The sequence below is a fragment of the Alosa alosa genome, chromosome 6, assembly GCF_017589495.1.
Source record: "Alosa alosa isolate M-15738 ecotype Scorff River chromosome 6, AALO_Geno_1.1, whole genome shotgun sequence".
NCBI lineage: Eukaryota > Metazoa > Chordata > Actinopteri > Clupeiformes > Clupeidae > Alosa > Alosa alosa.
In genome coordinates, this window is record NC_063194.1 from 30,790,423 (window position 1) to 30,810,511 (window position 20,089).

Sequence of the window (20,089 nt, forward strand, 5' to 3'; positions counted from 1 at the left end):
TATGGTGATCATTTTTGGAATGGTTACAGTTTATTTTCCATTATTTCTTACATACTGGACCTTTAACTAGTACACTCTAGAACTCTAGCGCACTCTAAAACTACACTACACTTTTGACTAGTACACTCTAGAACTCTAGCGCACTCTAAACTACACTACACCAGGCTCTGACTTTGACCAGTACTTAAAACCTCCACACTCTCATCCTCTTGGTGGCAGAATTGATGTGGTGTTAATTGTTAATTGTTACCTAACGTCTGTTCTGCATTGTAGCCTAAATGTTATTCCTCATTTGTGTTAGTCGTTTTGGATAAAAGCGTCTGCTAAATTAATCAAATGTATGTATTTAAAGTGTAAAATGTTTTGGACTGTCCTAAGCCATGCTCTCCCCCTCCTGACCTGCAGGGGGAGACAGCTCACCTGGAGGCTGCAGAGTTCCTCCTCTGGAGAGGGGTGATCTGTCAGTCTGAAGAGCGTAGCAGGGGTCGGCCTCCTGCGGCGGATCTGAAAGCAGTGGCAGAGTTAGAGTTTATATTAAACCAGAGTCAGAGTTTATATTAAACCAGAGTCAGAGTTTATATTAAACAAGAGCATCTGTGCTGTGCTGCAGGAATTCACACATCATAGGCATTCTGAGACCTAAATCCCTCTGTGAGGAAAAGAGGCCGTCATCTGGCTGAACTCTGATCATAGGCCTACACAAGGTTTCTGTGAGGTGGATTTGATTTGGGTCTGATTTAAATCTGTGCCCACTTTCAGTGTTTTTAAATTCCATCATCAGTTCTGTGTGTGTTCAGTTACAGAAGACGGGAAGACAAACACTACATTTATTTAGATATTTGAAAACATCAATGAGAAATAAGAAAAAAGAGCCAAAAAAGAGCCTTTCATTGGGTTCCAGAGTACAGTATGTCACAGAGAAGGAGTCTCACGAAAGGATCGGAACAGAGAGCCTCGGGTGTGGATCAGAACTGAATCTGTGCCAGATGTGTTCCAGCATAATGACCTCCACTGACACTCTGTTGCCATGGTGACATCAGTGATGTTCCAGGTGTGTGTGTGTATGTGTGTGGGGGGGGTCCGGTCAGAATTACGTAACAGAGAGAAAGAGAGAGAAAAGAGAGAGAGAGAGAGAGAAGGAGAAACATCCGCTTTGGCTGGGGTGCAGAGGGGACAGATTGTGAGATTATATTTGGAGCTTTCCTCCTGTGTCGCCTCCTTGACTGCTCTGCTCTGCTCTTTTTACCTCCAATTCTGCTCTGCTTTCTTTCATTCAAAACCCCTCTTCACATGGTATATTCTCTCGCTCCTTCTCTCTCCCTCTATCTCTCTCTCTTGCTCTCTCTCTCTTCCAATTCAACGTTGCTTTATTAGCATGACTGTATGTAGTGATGCCAAAACACAAAAACAAAACAGCATTACAACCTGCACAATAAAAGAGAAACATTGACAACAATGAGGGAAAAAAGATGGGAAAATTCTCTCTCTCACTCTCTTACTCTCTCTCTCTGTCCATATCTCCATTGTTATGGTTTTATGTAAATAATTTCCCATAATGCAACACGGGCAAATGGAGAATCTAATCAGCAGCAGGTACCACACAAATATTCAACCATAACATAGCTAAGACATCTGATTTATGGTATAGACTCAAAGTGTTGTTAAATTTGATGGGGCTTATGCATTTCTGTAAGCGTTGGCACTGAGGAGTTTTACCTGTGTGTGCTGGGAGAGTGACACCTACCTTCCCTAATACAATACGTAAATGACTGGATACGTAAATGATTATGCATGTATGAAAAGACACGTGGAGGATTCTGGGAAAACTCAATGAGATTCTGTGCATGTCCAGCCTCCTACTTTCAATCCCACCCACATACATGTGCATTTAAACACACACACACACACACACACACACGCGCACACACACACACACGCACACACACGCACGCACACACACAGACACCCTCAAACACATGCCAACACATACTGTACTTATGGTGAGTAACTTTCTATATTTGTACTCCACCCACACATAACAAATGGTATCGCTCAAGGACACACACACATAAGCTTAGAAACACAGAGATGACCAACCACACACACACCAACACACCATGCAGTCTATCAGAACACACACACACACACACACACACACACACACAACACAACAATGTACCAGTACCATGCAGTCCACCAGATTAACAGTTGAGTTAACCTTCATATTGAACTCTCACATGCGATTTAATGGATGGGCACTTTTATTTTACAACATACACACAGACACACACACACACACACACACAGACACACACACACACACACACACATGTACTGTCAACACAATTGTGACTTAAACTTCACCTTTATTTCAACTTCATAATTGAATTTGAAATGAACCGAAAATGATTCTTTTCATCTTCTTGATTAAATCCATTAATTTCCTCGCCTTCACAGTTTCACAATGAATCACTCAGTATGCCAGATGTAGATAGAACAGCGTGATGAGAGAGTTCTATCGTCAGGGCAACCGAATCCAGCACATCCAACCAGCAGGCTATACTTAGAAGCCTCATCTCATCACGCGGATGATGGCGCATCCAGCATCACTCATCACAGTCACCTGCATCAGGACCGCTTCACATCTGTGAGTAATTATACTGACGCTTATACTGCGCTCTGACACCGGCACCCAGGCGCGAGGCGCAAGAGAGAGGTGCACCACATGCTTTTCTCACACGCACTCCACTTCAGACTGACAAGGTGTTTGGACACAGTGGTTTGGGTTATAAAATGAGCATGTACATGCTTATTCCATCATAGTGGAACTACGTTGTACGTAAAGTACAGAGACAGCGCTGGACAGAGAGAGCGACCCAACTGGGCATCTCGACGCTATCCGTTCGAACTGTTTATGCTAACACTATATGAACACAATACTCATTTTGGCAAAGGACATTTTTGGATGTTACAATTATTTACTTATATTTAGCCTATATACTTTGAGAATTTACTCAAAGACTCAATCTAGAGTCCTCCTACGGAAGTCTGCATCGTTTAATGGAGATACGCTCATCATCAGCCATGTTTAATGGACATGTGGTCACTGCTCTCGTCAGTCTGAGGATCCTATAGCATCAGAAAGCAGGGGATGCCTCAGAAACACACTGGAGTCATGCTGGATTCAAATCCCAAACCTGACATTGTGAAACCCTGTCGCTTTGGATAAAAGTGTCTGCTAAATCTCTCTCTCTCTCTGAACACAGGAGAGTGGGCCTGGGCTGAACACAGAGAAGCTGAACACAGGGGAGCTGAACACAGTGGAGCTGAACACAGAGGAGCTGAACACAGGGGAATGGGCCATACTGCTGGAGATGAGTCTTTTTGTGCCCATTTTTCACTTTTACAACTTCTAAATTCACATTTTACCCTCTAAAAATTCCTACAAAGACCCAGCCTATATTGGTCAGGAAGAGACTTGTTCCTATCTGGATGAATGAGGACCTATGTATCTGAAACTTTCCACAGCTGCAGGTACTGAAGGCCCCCCAGCTTTGGGATATTCGCTTCATGCTCTACAGTATATCCACTATACTACTGCCCCAATAGCAATATAAACGTTTCCTTTTGGATTTACACAAGATTCAATCCAACAACTTTTGGGTAACAGTGCCTACAATTCCATAGCACCCAAAAAACATAAACATACCCAGTCACAAGGTTAGATGTTCCCTCAACCAAAAGGTATCCACAATCCCAGAAAGCCAAGAAATGTCATGGTGACCAATATTATTGCACTGACAATCCTGAGGTACCAGACAGTGGCATCAGTCCAGCCCCCCACCTCCTCAAACCTTTTGTGCGCATTGGCAACGCCAATGCAATCAGAATCACCTTGAATTTCTCCTTGGGGATCAATAAAGTATCTATCTATCTATCTCTACCTATCGAAAACGTTTGCAAATGTTCACAAACGTTCGCCAGGTTTGCAAATTTGAACACACTTTTAGTGACAGGAAGCCTTGTTAAGCCTGAAATACACAGTATGTTTTTGGTCTGATTTTAACCCAATTCATTTGTTTCAACAAACTTTAGAATCGGGCTTAATTCTCGTCCGCTCTTTGACATGCAGTTTGAGCAGGCTCACATCGATCAACACTCCTGGGTTAGATTTCGGGCATGTCAGAAATTTATTTATTTTTTATTAATGTGTGTGCTGTTTGACTGATTAGAACATGCAGTATGAGATACCATAACATACGTGACTGATTAGAACATGCAGTATGAGATACCATAACATACGTGACTGATTAGAACATGCAGTATGAGATACCATAACATACGTGACTGATTAGAACATGCAGTATGAGATCCCATAACATACGTGACTGAGGACAAATGTCAGTCTCTGCCCTGCTTTCTGACTGTACTTTATGATTCCCACAACTGCGGAAACGTATGGAAACATGAGCACATTACCTCCATTCTCCACTCACTCCACTGGCTTCCCGTCTCCACCAGGATTGAGTACAAGGTTTCCCTCCTCACACACCAGTGCATCCATGGACATGGCCACCATAGGTATTAGAAAGCTAGATGCCGCATTGGGCTCCAGAATGTACGTAAATAGCGCCGCCATCTTGGTGGGGCAACAGTAACTGGAGGCCAAAGGAGGAGCATGTGACTCTGACTGGAAATCAGACAGGTGTCTCTGATTGCCGGCAAGTGTTGCCATAGACAGTAAAGGTGTAGCCTCCAGCAATATGGCGGCCACGTTTGCGATGTCACCTAATAGATCTCGACAGTCATTGCGGTCTCTAGCTTTCTATATCTATGATGCCCCCCCCCACACACACACACCTCAAAGAAATGATCAACCCACAAAACACAACATGCTCCCTCCGCTCCACTCACTCAAACCTCCTCCACACACCCAGAACCAGACTCAGGACTATGGGAGATAGGGCCTTCTGTGCTGCTGCCCCACGTCTGCCCCACATCCACGAATGCCCTCCTTGACACCTTAGGGCACCACAATCCACTGACTGTTTTAAAAAAGGTCTTAAGACATTTCTTTTTAGCAAAGCTTTTGGTCCCCTTTAGATGTTCTTTAAATTTTTCCTTTTTCTTCTTTTTCGTTAAACTGCTCATCTTTTTTGTTTTTAACCTGCAGAACTTTGAGATCTATGATGTATTATAAATAAAATGTATTATTATTTATTATCATTAACTGTTTTCCTCAGTTGCCTCACCTTACCCAACCCAATGGTCAGCAACCTATCAGCAACGTCTCTCTCCAATACTAACATTAAAAGCAAACCAATGAATCCATTTATATTTCAGGAACTGATGAAAAAAGCTGCTTGCTCTCTGTTCTAATCAGACTGAGTGGTTAAGCGCCAGAGTCCAGACAGCAGGATCAGATTAGCGGAGGGGTCTGCGGGCGGTATGTACGACTGTAATCCAGCGTTTGAACTACGTGAGGAGAAAAGCACACTGGGCTTGACCTGCAGGTGTCACTTGTGCACCAAGCTGAAGGTCACTAGAGGTCATGAGCACTGTAAAGAATAATCTGCGACGAGCCACAAGCATATCCTTCAGGGACAACATAGTTCATCAGTCACTTCGGCATCCTGAACCAGTGCCCAAACAAAGAGACCCAGATTCAAGTGTGACTTAAGATCATTTTTCTGAACCCTCTCGTCATCTCTCTCTACCACTCATTTTCTCCTCACTGTCCTGACACATAAAGAATAAATGAAATAAAAAAACATACTATAAAAAACATATCAGCCTTCAATAAAGGAATCTCCATAAGAGACACTGCAGAGGAGATACACTCTGCCAGATACATATCAAGGGAGCATTTGAGTCCTTTGTTCATGTGGCTGCATATTTAAAAGCTCATTGTACCACATACTAAATCAATCCAAAATCGAGCTATCCAGACCAGGATAGTCATCATCAGATTGAATCCCTGGACAGGGACAGGCTTCCTGTACGTCATTAAAAGAGCAACCCAAGGAAACCAAAACCCAGATCAACAACATTCCTTCCAACAAACACTACTCTGAGCATTCTTCCCAACAAACACTAGCAAGTGTGAAAGCAAGTGTGAAATTACATTAATTAACATAGGGGACAAAGAATGAAGCTGGGTTTGTGTGTGTGTGTCTGTGTGTGTGTGTCTGTGCCTAAAGACTCCCTCTGCAATTTACAAAGAATCCTGATGTACAGAATCTGTGACACGCACACACACACACATACAGACACTCACACTGTTAGTGCATAGTCAATGACCTTGGAGTCTGAGGCCTTCAACACACCATTGCAAATGATTTATGACACAGTATATACTGACATTTAGGGGATGAGTTTCCTCTTTACCTCAAGACACACACACACACACACACACACACACACACAGTAATACTCACAGTCTCACGCACACAAGCGCCCGGGAACCGTGTCCTGGTCATAGAGACCTCGAGAACTGTGTCCTGGTCTTAGAGAAGTCAGGAACTGTGACCTGGTCTCAAGAACTGTGTCCTGGTCTTAGAGACCTCAAGAACTGTGTCCTGGTCTCAAGAACTGTGTCCTGGTCTTAGAGACCTCAAGAACCGTGTCCTGGTCTTAGAGACCTCAAGAACCATGTCCTGGTCTTAGAGACCTCAAGAACTGTGTCCTGGTCTCAAGAACCGTGTCCTGGTCTTAGAGACCTTGAGAACTGTGTCCTGGTCTTAGAGACCTCAAGAACTGTGTCCTGGTCTCAAGAACCGTGTCCTGGTCTTAGAGACCTCGAGAACTGTGTCCTGGTCTTAGAGACCTTGAGAACTGTGTCCTGGTCTTAGAGACCTCGAGAACTGTGTCCTGGTCTTAGAGACCTTGAGAACTGTGTCCTGGTCTTAGAGACCTCGAGAACTGTGTCCTGGTCTTAGAGACCTTTAGAGACCTCGAGAACTGTGTCCAGGTCTTAGAGACCTTGAGAACTGTGTCCAGGTCTTAGAGACCTCGAGAACTGTGTCCTGGTCTTAGAGAGACCTGGAGAACTGTGTCCTGGTCTTAGAGACCTTAGAGACCCTGAGAACTGTGTCCTGGTCTTAGAGACCTTGAGAACTGTGTCCTGGTCTTAGAGACCCCGAGAACTGTGTCCTGGTCTTAGAGACCCCTCCTGGTCTTAGAGACTTGTGTGTCCTGGTCTTAGAGACCTTTAGAGACCTCGAGAACTGTGTCCTGGTCTTAGAGACCTTGAGAACTGTGTCCTGGTCTTAGAGACCTCGAGAACTGTGTCCTGGTCTTAGAGACCTTGAGAACTGTGTCCTGGTCTTAGAGACCTCGAGAACTGTGTCCTGGTCTTAGAGACCTCGAGAACTGTGTCCTGGTCTTAGAGACCTTGAGAACTGTGTCCTGGTCTTAGAGACCTTTAGAGACCTCGAGAACTGTGTCCTGGTCTTAGAGACCTTGAGAACTGTGTCCTGGTCTTAGAGACCTTGAGAACTGTGTCCTGGTCTTAGAGACCTTGAGAACTGTGTCCTGGTCTTAGAGACCTCGAGAACTGTGTCCTGGTCTTAGAGACCTTTGAGAACTGTGTCCTGGTCTTAGAGACCTTTAGAGACCTCGAGAACTGTGTCCTGGTCTTAGAGACCTTGAGAACTGTGTCCTGGTCTTAGAGACCTCGAGAACTGTGTCCTGGTCTTAGAGACCTTGAGAACTGTGTCCTGGTCTTAGAGACCTTGAGAACTGTGTCCAGGTCTTAGAGACCTTGAGAACTGTGTCCTGGTCTTAGAGACCTTGAGAACTGTGTCCTGGTCTTAGAGACCTTGAGAACTGTGTCCTGGTCTTAGAGACCTTCTTAGAGAACTGTGTCCAGGTCTTAGAGACCTTGAGAACTGTGTCCTGGTCTTAGAGACCTTGAGAACTGTGTCCTGGTCTTAGAGACCTTGAGAACTGTGTCCTGGTCTTAGAGACCTTGAGAACCAAGGCCTTGAGAACTGTGTCCTGGTCTTAACCTTAGGGATGTGAGTAGTTTCATGTTAACCTTGATAAAGGCTACCCAATTTCATCTTAACCTTGATAAAGGCTATTTACCTTTCATGTTAACCTTGATAAAGGCTATTTACCTTTCATGTTAACCTTGATAAAGGCTATTTACCTTTCATATTAACCTTGATAAAGGCTATTTACCTTTCATATTAACCTTGATAAAGGCTATTTACCGAAACGTTGGTCTGAAAGAAGTAACTTAAATAGAGATCAGAGTTGTAGCTACCCTGTCCTAGTTTATAAGACTTCAGTTCTGTTGACGTTCAAATAAAACAGAGCTAGCTCGCTACTCCCTCCCCCTCCCTCCTGTGCAATTGACACTCTCCTGAACGCCCATCGTTATTGGTTGGAACACTTTATTTTGCCTTTGAGAGGTTGGCAAGACTTGTTGGTAGCAATTGTTTTTGTGTGCAGATCTCAGAGCCTAGGCCGCCTACAGAGACGCATTTTTTTGACGGCATGCTTATGGAGCGGGCAGCTAGCGGATCTTTAGGAAAGATTAGATGAATGTGATCACTTATGTTTGGGGCCTTTTTTGGGCCTGCAATCACTGATTCAACCTTTAAGGGGAGGGGGTGGGACAAGTACCCCCCCCCCTGGGACAAGTACCCCCCACTGTGCCCATTTCTCTGCTTAAGTGTTCATAAAAGCCACAGGCGCATGCAGCAGCACCTGGCAGCTCACTCTAAGTCTTCTGGATCCCTCACCATGTTACTGTAAGCATGACAGCAGCGCTAACATGCGGTGCTGCTGAAGGCATTTTCTAGCGTGCGGATGTTACACCATGGAGAAGCTGCATCTTTCACTGCAGTGATCTTATACATGCTTGCCACTTGGATTTCTGTCATCTCGTTTAGTTAATATTTTTCAATATTCTTGTCACTTTTGCACTTTTCATTGCAATTTTACATTTAGACAGTTTGTTTCAACAGAAAATGTTTATTGAGTTGTATACCATGTGCCATCATTGTAAACTTCTCATCTCGCCCCTAAACAACTATCCAATTCACAGTGACACAGTAGTGATGATTACAGCTTAGATTATCTATTTTATAATTACTAACTATCTTGAGGTAAAGAGGAAACTCAGCCCCTAAATGTCAGTAAATACTGTATCATAAATCATTTCAATGGTGTGTTGAAGGGCTCAGACTCCAAGGTCATGATAGAATTCCCTTAGATGGCCAATTATTGATGACAGTGTTTGACTATGCATTAACAGTGTGAGTGTCTGTGTGTGTGTGTGCGTGTGTGTGTGTGTGCGTGCATGCATGTCTGTGTGTGTGTGTCTCACCCCTATTCTCAGAAGCTTAAAGGTTATAAACTTATTCACTTTCTAACAGTCCCCTCTGAAAAGTCACTTCCTCAAACAAAGAGCTGTTTGAGTGTCTATGCAAAACACGTCTATAAAACTATAACATGCAAATACTAAATATCTGATACTTCAAAAGGTGGGGGCGTGCTGTTACATCACCTCATTTTGAACACAGATCCTTTATATCTGTGTTTATCCATTTAGCAGACACCTTTATCTAAAGCAACTTTAAAGCAAGTACAACAACCATCAAGTTACAACACTATACACTGCCCATGAATGACTGTTCTATGTTGACTATGTGAGAGAGAGACAGAGAGAGTGAGAGCTTGTGTGTGTGTGCGTGTGTATGTGTGTGTGTGTGTGTGTGCGTGTGTGTGTGTGTGTGTGTGTGTGTTTGTGTGTGTGTGAGACAGAGAGAGTAAGACGTGTGTGTGTTTGTGTTTGTGTGTGTGTGTGTGTGTGTGTGTGTGCATGTGTGCGCATGTGTGTGTGTGTGTCTGTGTGTGTGTGTGTGTGTGTGTGTGTGTGTGAGACAACCCAACCACAACATCAAAACACAAACATCTCATCCCTGCTGGCCTGCTGGCCTGCCGCCATGTCCACTGTGTGTGTGTGTGTTTTTGTGTGTGTGTGTGTTTGTGTGTGTGAGACACAAACATCTCATCCCTGCTGGCCTGCCGCCATGTCCACTGTGAGGGTTTGGGAATGTGGGAGGTGTCAATCACAGAATATAAGCTCAAGAGAGAAAGTTTCTGTGTAGCTTAAAACCAATGAATCAACTCTGTATAAGTCTCTCTCTCTCTCTCTTTCACTTTCTCTCTTTCACTCTCTCTCCCCCTCTCTCTCTCTCTCCCCATCTCTCTCACCCTCATGTCTGTGTTTTGCATATGTCAGAAGGAATGTATTTAATCATTCACCAGAAGCTGGCTTTATATATTTTGCGACACATCTCAGCTACATTCATTTACTATGAAAGTAAGCATTGCCTTGTCTTCTCTTTTACCCTGCTCCAGTCTTCCCTCTCTCTCTCTCTTCTCTCTCCACTTGATCTGTCTATCTGTCTGTCTGTCTGTCTGTCTCTCTGATCTCTCTCTGTGTTCAGTTGTCTGTCTGACAGTACAATTTCAATTTGTATGCTACTATTCTGGGATGTTGTTTTACTTCAACATATTCAAAATGCACTCATGCATTAGAGTTTAGGAACTATGCATGCATGAATATACACACACACACACACACACACACATACACAAACACACATAAACCACAACCATGCACCATAACACATGCATACACACAGATGCGTACAAACACAACACATTAACTTTTCATTCAGTCAAAGAGAAATAAATAAGCTTTTCACGAGCTGTGCCTGTGTGTGTGTGTGTGTGTGTGTGTGTGTGTGTGTGTGTGTGTGTGCCTGTGTGTGTGTGTGTGTCTGCATGTGTGAGTGTGTGTGTACGTGTCTGTGTGTCTGTGTGTGTGTCTGTGTGTGTCTGCGCGTGTGAGTGTGTGTGTGTGTGTGTGTGTGTGTGTGTGTGTGTGTGTCTGTCTGCATGTGTGTGTGTGTCTGCATGTGTGTGTGTGTATGTGTCTGTGTGGTGTGTGTGTGTGTGTGTGTGTGTGTGTGTCTGTGTGTGTCTATGTGTGTCTGTGGTGTGTGTGTGTGTGTGTGTGTGTGTGAATAAATAAGGCTTTCAGGGGATAGCCTCCCCTCTGTCTCAGGAGTGGGTTGGAGGCACCCCTAGGTCCCCTCTCCACATACAAAGGCTCAAAGATCTGCTCATCCATGTGCTAACACTCCAGCCGCCACTAAAACCTCCCACAATACATCAGTAATCCCAAGGTTGTTCATCCAAACACAGCCACAGACAGACACACACACACACACACACACACACACACACACACACAAAACCATAAACTCGCATTATCTCAAGTCAAGTGAAAAGTTTCTCACGGCAGCCAGAATGTCAGAGGGCAGGTAGCCAAAACTGTTTCTGAGTGAGGATGTGATGTTAAAATATGTGTGTGTGAGGGTGGGTATATCAGTATCCGTGTGTGTGCGTGGGAGTGTGTGTGTGTGTTTGTGTGTGTGTGTGTGTGTGTGTGTGTGTGTGTGTGTGTGTGTGTATTTGTATGTGTGTGTGTGTGGGCACGAGTGCATGAGTGCATGCCTTAGCTGAAGTTGGTAAACAGCAGATGTGGCATGATAGATTTGCCCCCTGTGCCCTTGTCCACAGACTCTCAGCATTCCTCCTCCACATAGCTGTTTCGCTATACTGGATGTTGCCCTAATACACTGTGACCGAAATCAGCACATATTTACACACACACACACACACACACACACACACAGTGACCTGAACCAGCTTGTAATCCCACGACCATCTGACCTTAAGGTCACCTAGAGGTCACTGGAGTGGACACTGCTTGGTGCCAAGAGTGCCAGTCAGCCAGGCCGATAATCAGGGCAGGATATTGCTAATCTGTAAATCTGTAAATAAATTAGTAATTAAAGGATAGTCTCTGATGATCAGTAATTAAAGGATAGTCCCTAAATCAGTAACTATAAAAGAAAGTCCCTGATTGATATTTGTTTTAGGGCCGCTTTAAGTCCGGAACAAGGACCGAACCAATGTTCATGTTTATTTACATTGTATCCATTTGATCAGGGATGGATTTATGTGCACAAGTGATAAGATGATATGCAGTTTGAACAAACAGTTTTGAGAATTACCATTCTGATCTGAGAAAAGTGGCAAAGTAACTGAGAGAAACATACAGATGGTAGGCTATGCTATGCTGTCCTCTCTCTCTCATCCTCTCAATGTTGTAGATGTCCATATTTTCTAACTGACTTTTAGACTAAATTGTCAGACCAAAATAGTAATTAAATAGGCTGTTTCTCCTCCTCTCCCCACGTGCGTCCGCAGCTAATTTTAGGCTATTTATTGTCCAGTTATTTTTCTTCTTCTATAGTAGCTAGCTGCCTTAACTTCCTGTAGAGGGTCCGAAAGTCCGAACCATCTAAGAGTTCTCATACTGCAAACGAACCGAACCATGGTTCAGTTTGATCCAGAATGAGACACCCTCTTTTGGTCGGACCAAAGTTTGGTCTTTTGATCCGGACCGTGGTCCAAGGCACTTTTCTCACATGCAATTTTGGTTCAGACCAAACTGAAAAAAAGTCTGAAGGTCCGGACCAAATGAGGCAGGTGTGAAAACGCCCTTACTTACTGTGTTTCTTCCTGACCAGATCCCTTTGTCTCTCTTTCCCTCCTGCCCTCCTCATGTTCCTACCTTGAGCCCTTGTGCACTTGTACCCTTGTACCCTTGTGCACTTGTACCCTTGTATCCTTGTATCCTTGTGCCCTTGTGCCCTTGTACCCTTGTATCCTTATGCCCTTGTATCCTTGTGTCCTTGTGCCCTTGTGTCCTTGTGCCCTTGTACTTTTGTGCACTTGTACTTTTGTGCACTTGTGCCACTTGTGTTCATTATTCTCTGTATCTTTTGCTCTTTATAACTCTTTCGCTTTTCTTAATGATGGCAAAGGGCTCACTTGTTGATCAACCACCTTTCTTAATGACTTGAACTATTTTCTGTCCCATCGCACACGATAAAGAGATGGATGCATGTTTGCATGTCCTATTCTATACTCTGTCACACACACACACTTACATACAACATTAATGTAACATGATTGTCATGCTGTTGATATTACTGTAACATGATTGTCATGATGTTTCTGTTTCCTTGTGTGTGTGTGTGTGTGAGAGAGAGAGGGAGGGAGAGAGAGAGGGAGAGAGGGGGAGACAGCGAGGCAGAGCCTTCTGTCTCTTTGATGCTGTGTGAAATGACATTAAATAACATAGGAAACAAAGAATAGAGCTGGGTTTGTGAGTCGTGTGTGTATGTGTGTGTGTGTGTCTTTGTTCCCTGTGTGTGTGTTTGTGTAGCTGTGTGTGTGTGACTTAAGACTCCCTACATAATTTCCAAAGAATCCTGAGGTTATTCAGAAACTGACTTCTATGTATGTCAATTACTCAGACACAAACACACAAACAGTCACTCACTCACTCACACACACACACACACACACACACACACCCCACACACACCCTGCACTTACCATCTCTACTTGACGTGGGTCCAACTGGGTCGGTACCGCTGATGGAACGGAGAACTGTATCTTCCTCCTGTCCTTTGCCTCTTCTCCCTCCATATCAGCAGACAGAAAGGGCTCCATCACTCCGTCCTGTACCTCTGTGTGTGTGTGTGTGTGTGTGTGTGTGTGTGTGTGTGTGTGTGTGTGTGTGTGTTGTCCTCTTGCTCTCGCTTTGGGTTGAGGCTGAGCCCTGTCTCCGTGATCCAGTGAGAATAGACCAGCAAGAGTCTGGTGTCCTCAGTTCATCAAGGGAGAGTAGCTCTCTGCTACAGAGTATACAGCAGATAACTCTGTGTTTTACACCCTCCTTCTCTCTCTCTCTCTCTCTCTCTTTCTCTCTCTAGTGTTCAGCCACCTACTCTCTGTTGATAACTAGACTTCTCTGTCTCTGTCCGTCCTCTCTCTCTCGTACTATATCTCTCTCCAGTCATCTCCCTCTCCCCCCGACTCCTCCGACTCCTCCTCCTCCTCCTCCTCCTCCTACGTGTTTCTCTAATTCAGGTGCCTCTCTGACCTTCTCTCTGTCTTAGCCCCATGAGAGCGGGAGCACTAAAAAGAAAAAAAAAGAAAAAAAAGGATTGGTTCCTCTTTCCTTCTCTTTTTTTTCCGCTCAATAACTTTCACTCGTCACACTCATTTTCTTCCCCCAGAACGAACGTGAATTGAAGAAGCAGCAACAGCGTGAGGCACGTAAACAATTCACAGAGTTCCAGCTGAGCTCACACTGTCCTGTTCTCGCTCTCTCTCTTTTCCTCTCTCTCTCTCTGCCCTGTGCTTATACTCATCCCCTCATCCTCTCTGTGATCTGTCCATCCCTCCTCAGTTCCTCATACCTGCACTGTGAATGTGTCTGAGGGAGATGGGCTGATGAACTGAAAATTCAGTGGGTGGGAGGGATAAAAGAAGAGGGACAGGGAGAAAGAAAATGACACAGGGATGATGGAGAATGAATGGTGAGAAGAGGGATGATTCTTCGGGGAGGAAAAAAGAATTCTTGGAGAAGGGATGGGAACGGAATCGGGACAGAACAGGAATGTGTGAGAAGGGAAAGATTTTGTGAAATAAGTCAATAGGGTTTACTGGTTCAAGATAAAAAAAAAAAACTAAGCCCTCAGTGTGTGTGTGTTTGTGTGTGTGCATGCATGCAACAGCTAGATTTGTGTGAACTGGGCACTGTCAGTGTGCTCTGCATTCTAATATTGAAATTGATGAAATTGGCAGCATGGAGGTGTTCTGAACTACATGAAGATATAGAAAGAACAGAGGAGATATAGAAAAGAACAGAGAAAGAGAAAAGGAAAGAAAAAACAGAGAGATGAGACACTGAGAGAGAGAGAGAGAGAGAGAGAAAACAGGGGTTGGAAGTTGGAAGCGAACTTACAAGAAAGCTTGTAAACTGCTGTGAGCCACACACAGCTGTAACAGGTAGAGAGATAAAGGCCCAGATCCCCTCCGCCACGCTTGCCCGTCTGGCCATGAGCAGCTCCGCATCTGCCCGCCTCCCGCATGCACTCAAGGCTTGGCTTTGGGGCCCAGCAGGAGTTCTGAGAGCCGCTTTAATCCTGGCGCATCAGATCACCAGCAGACTCACTTAAATACAGAGGCCAGACGATTGATTTGCTTAAAATGAAACGCCGAGGAAAATAAGGAGGTTTTAACAACATGGAGAACAAAAGGTGAGTTTTTTGATGTGTCCAGTTAACCCTGGAAACTGTGGCTTGTTAGTGGAGTGCTGACAACATATAAGCCAACATCTGTCAGCATTCCAAAGGTCATTTCAGTTTATGTGTGTGACTATGTGTGTGTGTGTGTGTGTGAGGGGCCGCCTAGGCCATAATTCATACTATACTCTCTCACACACACTACTATTCTCTCACACACACTACTATTCTCTCACATACACTACTATTCTCTCTCACATACACTAAACTCTCTCACATACACTACTATAGTCCCTCACATACCCAACTATACTCTCTCACATACACTACTAAACTCTCTCACATACACTACTATAGTCTCTCACATACACTACTATTCTCTCACATACACTACTAAACTCTCTCACATACTGTACACTACTATAGTCTCTCACATACACACTACTATTCTCTCTCACACACACTACTACTATTCTTCACATACATTACTGGCTTATTCTCTCACATACACACTTACTATTCCTTCTCATATTGTTACTACTATTCTTTCTCACATACACTACTATTATTCTCTCATACACACTACTATTCTCTCACATTACTACTATTCTTCACATACACATACTATTCTCTCACATACACTACTATTCTCTCACATACACACTACTATTCTCTCATACACACTACTATTCTCTCACATACACACTACTATTCTCTCACATACACACTACTATTCTCTCACATACACACTACTATTCTCTCTCACATACACTAAACTCTCTCACATACACTACTATAGTCCCTCACATACCCAACTTTTATTCTCTCCTCATACATTACTACTAAATTATTCACACACACACTACTATAGTCTCTCCCGCATACACTACTATTCTCACATACACTACTAAATCTCTCACATACTGTTATTCTACATATAGTCTCTTTTTATTCATACACACTACTATTCTCTCTCACACACTACTATTCTCTCTCACATACACTACTCTTATTCTCTCACACACACTACTATTATTCTCTCACATACACACACTACTATTCTCTCTCACATACACTACTATTCTCTCTACATACACACTACTATTCTTTCCCACATACACTACTGTTCTCTCTTCACATAATATTACTACTATTCTTCTCACATTACACTACTATTATTCTCTTCACATACACACTACTATTCTTCACATACACACTACTATTCTCTCACATACACTACTATTCTCTCACACACTACTATTCTCTTCACATACACACTACTATTCTTCTCACACATACACTACTATTCTCTCTCACACACACTACTATTCTCTCACATACACACTACTATTCTCTCACATACACACTACTATTCTTCTCACATACACACTACTATTCTCTCTCACACACACTACTATTCTCTCACATACACACTACTATTCTCTCTCACATACACTACTATTCTCTCCACACATACACTTACTATTCTCTCTCACATACACACTACTATTCTCTCACATATACACATCTACTATTCTCTCACATACACTACTTATTCTTCTCATTATTTCTTCTCACATACACACTACTATTCTCTCACATACACTATTTCTCTCACATACACACTATTATTCTCTCACATACACACATACTATTCTCTACACATACACTACTATTCTCTCAACATACACACTATTCTTTTCTTCACACACTATTTTTTATTCTTTCACATACACTACTATTCTCTCACATACACTACTATTCTCTCTCACATACACACTACTATTCTCTCACATACACACTACTATTCTCTCACATACACACTACTATTCTCTCACATACACACTACTATTCTCTACACATTAACACTATTCTTCACATTAATACACTAGTTATTCTTCTCACATACACACTATTATTCTTTCTCACATAATTACCTATTATTTCTCACATACATTACTATTAATCTTTTTCATACACTCATTATCTTTACATACATTACTACTTATTCTCTCACATACATACATACTCTCACATTACACACACACTATTCTCTCATACACACTACTATTCTCTCTCACACACACTACTATTCTCTCACATACACTACTATTCTCTCTCACACACACTACTATTCTCTCACACATACACTACTATTCTCTCACATACACTACTATTCTCTCACATACATTAATACTATTCTTCTCACATACACTACTATTCTTTCACATATACACTACTATTCTCTCATACACTACTATTCTCTCTCACATACACTACTATTCTCACATACTACATTATTCTCTTTACATACTTAAACTATTCTCTCTACATATTACTACTATTCTCACATTAATACTACTATTCTCTCTCACATACACACTATTATTCTTCTCACATACACACTATTATTCTCTCTCACATACACATTTCTATTCTCTTCACACACATACTACTATTCTCTTTTCACATATTATCTACTATTCTTTCACATACACTACTATTCTTCTCTCTCACATATTATTTCACTATTATTCTCTCACATACACACTACATTATTCTTCTCTCACATACACACTACTATTCTCACATACACACTACTATTCTCTCTCACATACACACTACTATTCTTCTCACATACACTACTATTCTCTCACATACACACTACTATTCTCTCACATACACTACTATTCTCTCTCACATACACTACTATTCTCTCACATACACACTACTATTCTCTCTCACATACACACTACTATTCTCTCTCACATACTACTATTCTCTCACACATACACTACTATTCTCTCACACATACACACTATTCTCTCTCTCACACACACTACTATTCTCTCTCACATACACACTACTATTCTCTCTCACATACACACTACTATTCTCTCACACACACACTACTATTCTCTCACACACACACTACTATTCTCTCACACACACTACTATTCTCTCACACACACACTACTATTCTCTCTCACATACACACTACTATTCTCTCACATACACTACTATTCTCTCTCACATACACTACTATTCTCTCACATACACACTACTATTCTCTCTCACACACACTATACTATTCTCTCACACACACACTACTATTCTCTCTCACATACACACTACTATTCTCTCACACATACACTACTATTCTCTCTCATACACACTACTATTCTCTCTCACACACTACTATTCTCTCTCTGATTGCCACGTCCTCCCCACAAGGCCATGGGCGAAATGTCCACACAAGAAAAAGAGAAATGAATTCCCTTAAACAAGAGACTACACAAGGACTAAGCTCAATCAAACACTAACACTATAAAGTAATAACTTTGAGAAATACTTCCATGAGTTCATAAAGCCAAAATCCTTATTCCTGTTACCAGTTTTTCTTGATTGTTTTGATACCTGTGTCAACTCTAACATCACATTCTCAAAACAGTTAACACCTAGCCTGGCTAGCGCCACCACTTCTCAATGAGACGTGGTCTGGGAACCAAACGTTAATTTTCTCGTATTTGAAAAAAATGCCCAGATCCGTTTATTGGGTGCCACGGATGTCTATCAAATGTGTCTGTGCATAGCTCATCATCGTCTTCCTTTCCCCCTTGTTCTGTGATTGGTCCCCTATCTCAGGCGAAAATTTGCTCCATGGTCTCCAGGCTGCCTTAGCAGCGTGAATCAAATCGCACGCAAGGCAGCATGGGAACACCCAGGCTAGTTAACACCTGTGTCTGAACAAAAGCACTCTGGACAAAATTACACATTTTGCTTGCAAAAGGCTGTTACTCTCTCAAAACACTTAAAACATGCAGCAAAAGCAAATCTTGCCTTCAAACTCTACAACTTGTTGCCAATTCAAAAACACTCTTTAAATCAGTCATTACACACTGGACAACAAAATGAGCATTTTTGCTATGTCTGTTCCATTACTTTCTCATTTTTCTGGTATCAGAAAAAACTGAGAAAAGACGTACCCATAATCTTGGTCACGTGTTTTAGCATATCTCTATAGAGTTTGGGGCTTTTGAATGACACCTGTGCTAACTGTTTTGCAAACGGTGTGAGAAATGTGTGAACCCAATGAAAATGTGTGAACACATTCGCAAGAGATGACTTCTGCCGTGCAAAGAAAGTAGTCATGAAGACCAAGTGGATTCCAGTTTACTTAAGCAGGTAAAAGCAATCGAGAAAAACTGTAATCAATCATTACACACTGGACAACAAAATGCAAAATCTCAAAATGAGCATTTTTGCCATGTCTGTTCCATTACTATCTCATTTTTCTGGTATCAAATAGTACTGAATAAAAAATAATTTATTCATTCCTCCCAAGACGTAACTGTCATTGGCATGTAAGGCATACAGTAAACACTTAGCAAGATACAGTAAATTTAAATAAATAAATAAAAAATAAAACGTAATAATTATTGACGCTTCTGACATGGGTGTCAAAACAGACTAAAGACCCTATCGCACAGCATATTATTAGACAGAACTAGACAGAACACATTGACTCAAAACATATGCATAACATAGGCCTACACAACGCAATATTCATAGGCTAGCCTACATCATTTATCCACATATCACAAATATAGCCTACAACAAATGCTAACATCATAAACGCACAGTAGCCTTTAACCTACACTTTCAAAAAGAAGAGAAAGAACGCTCTGAGGAGGAGGCCACTGAAACAGGCACGCAAAGACACATATGAATAAGTTCATCCTACCTCGCTGAAGAGAGCTCTTGTTTGTGGATGGAGCTTACTAAATATCCATGCCACCTTTCACCGTGGTGCACCGAGACTCCCCGATAACACTATGCATCATTTTAAGATGAAGATTGAGGCGGCCCGTGCTCCTTGGGAAACTCACGGTAATATT

The 20,089-nt window shown here is 42.5% G+C and overlaps 1 protein-coding gene across 1 annotated transcript in view; it reads right to left on the minus strand.

Moving 5' to 3' along the window:
- The window catches only part of LOC125296454 (protein phosphatase 1 regulatory subunit 1B-like), an 18,427-nt gene extending 4,493 nt beyond the window's left edge, over positions 1-13,934 (minus strand). Inside the window, exons 1-2 of the mRNA XM_048246371.1 lie at positions 13,495-13,934; positions 421-504 (exon numbers count right to left, since the gene is read on the minus strand). Coding sequence (XP_048102328.1) covers positions 421-504; positions 13,495-13,611 — 201 coding nt within the window. The 5' untranslated portion in view covers positions 13,612-13,934. The remainder of the gene's footprint in view (positions 1-420; positions 505-13,494) is intronic.
- Positions 13,935-20,089: the final 6,155 nt, after the last annotated feature.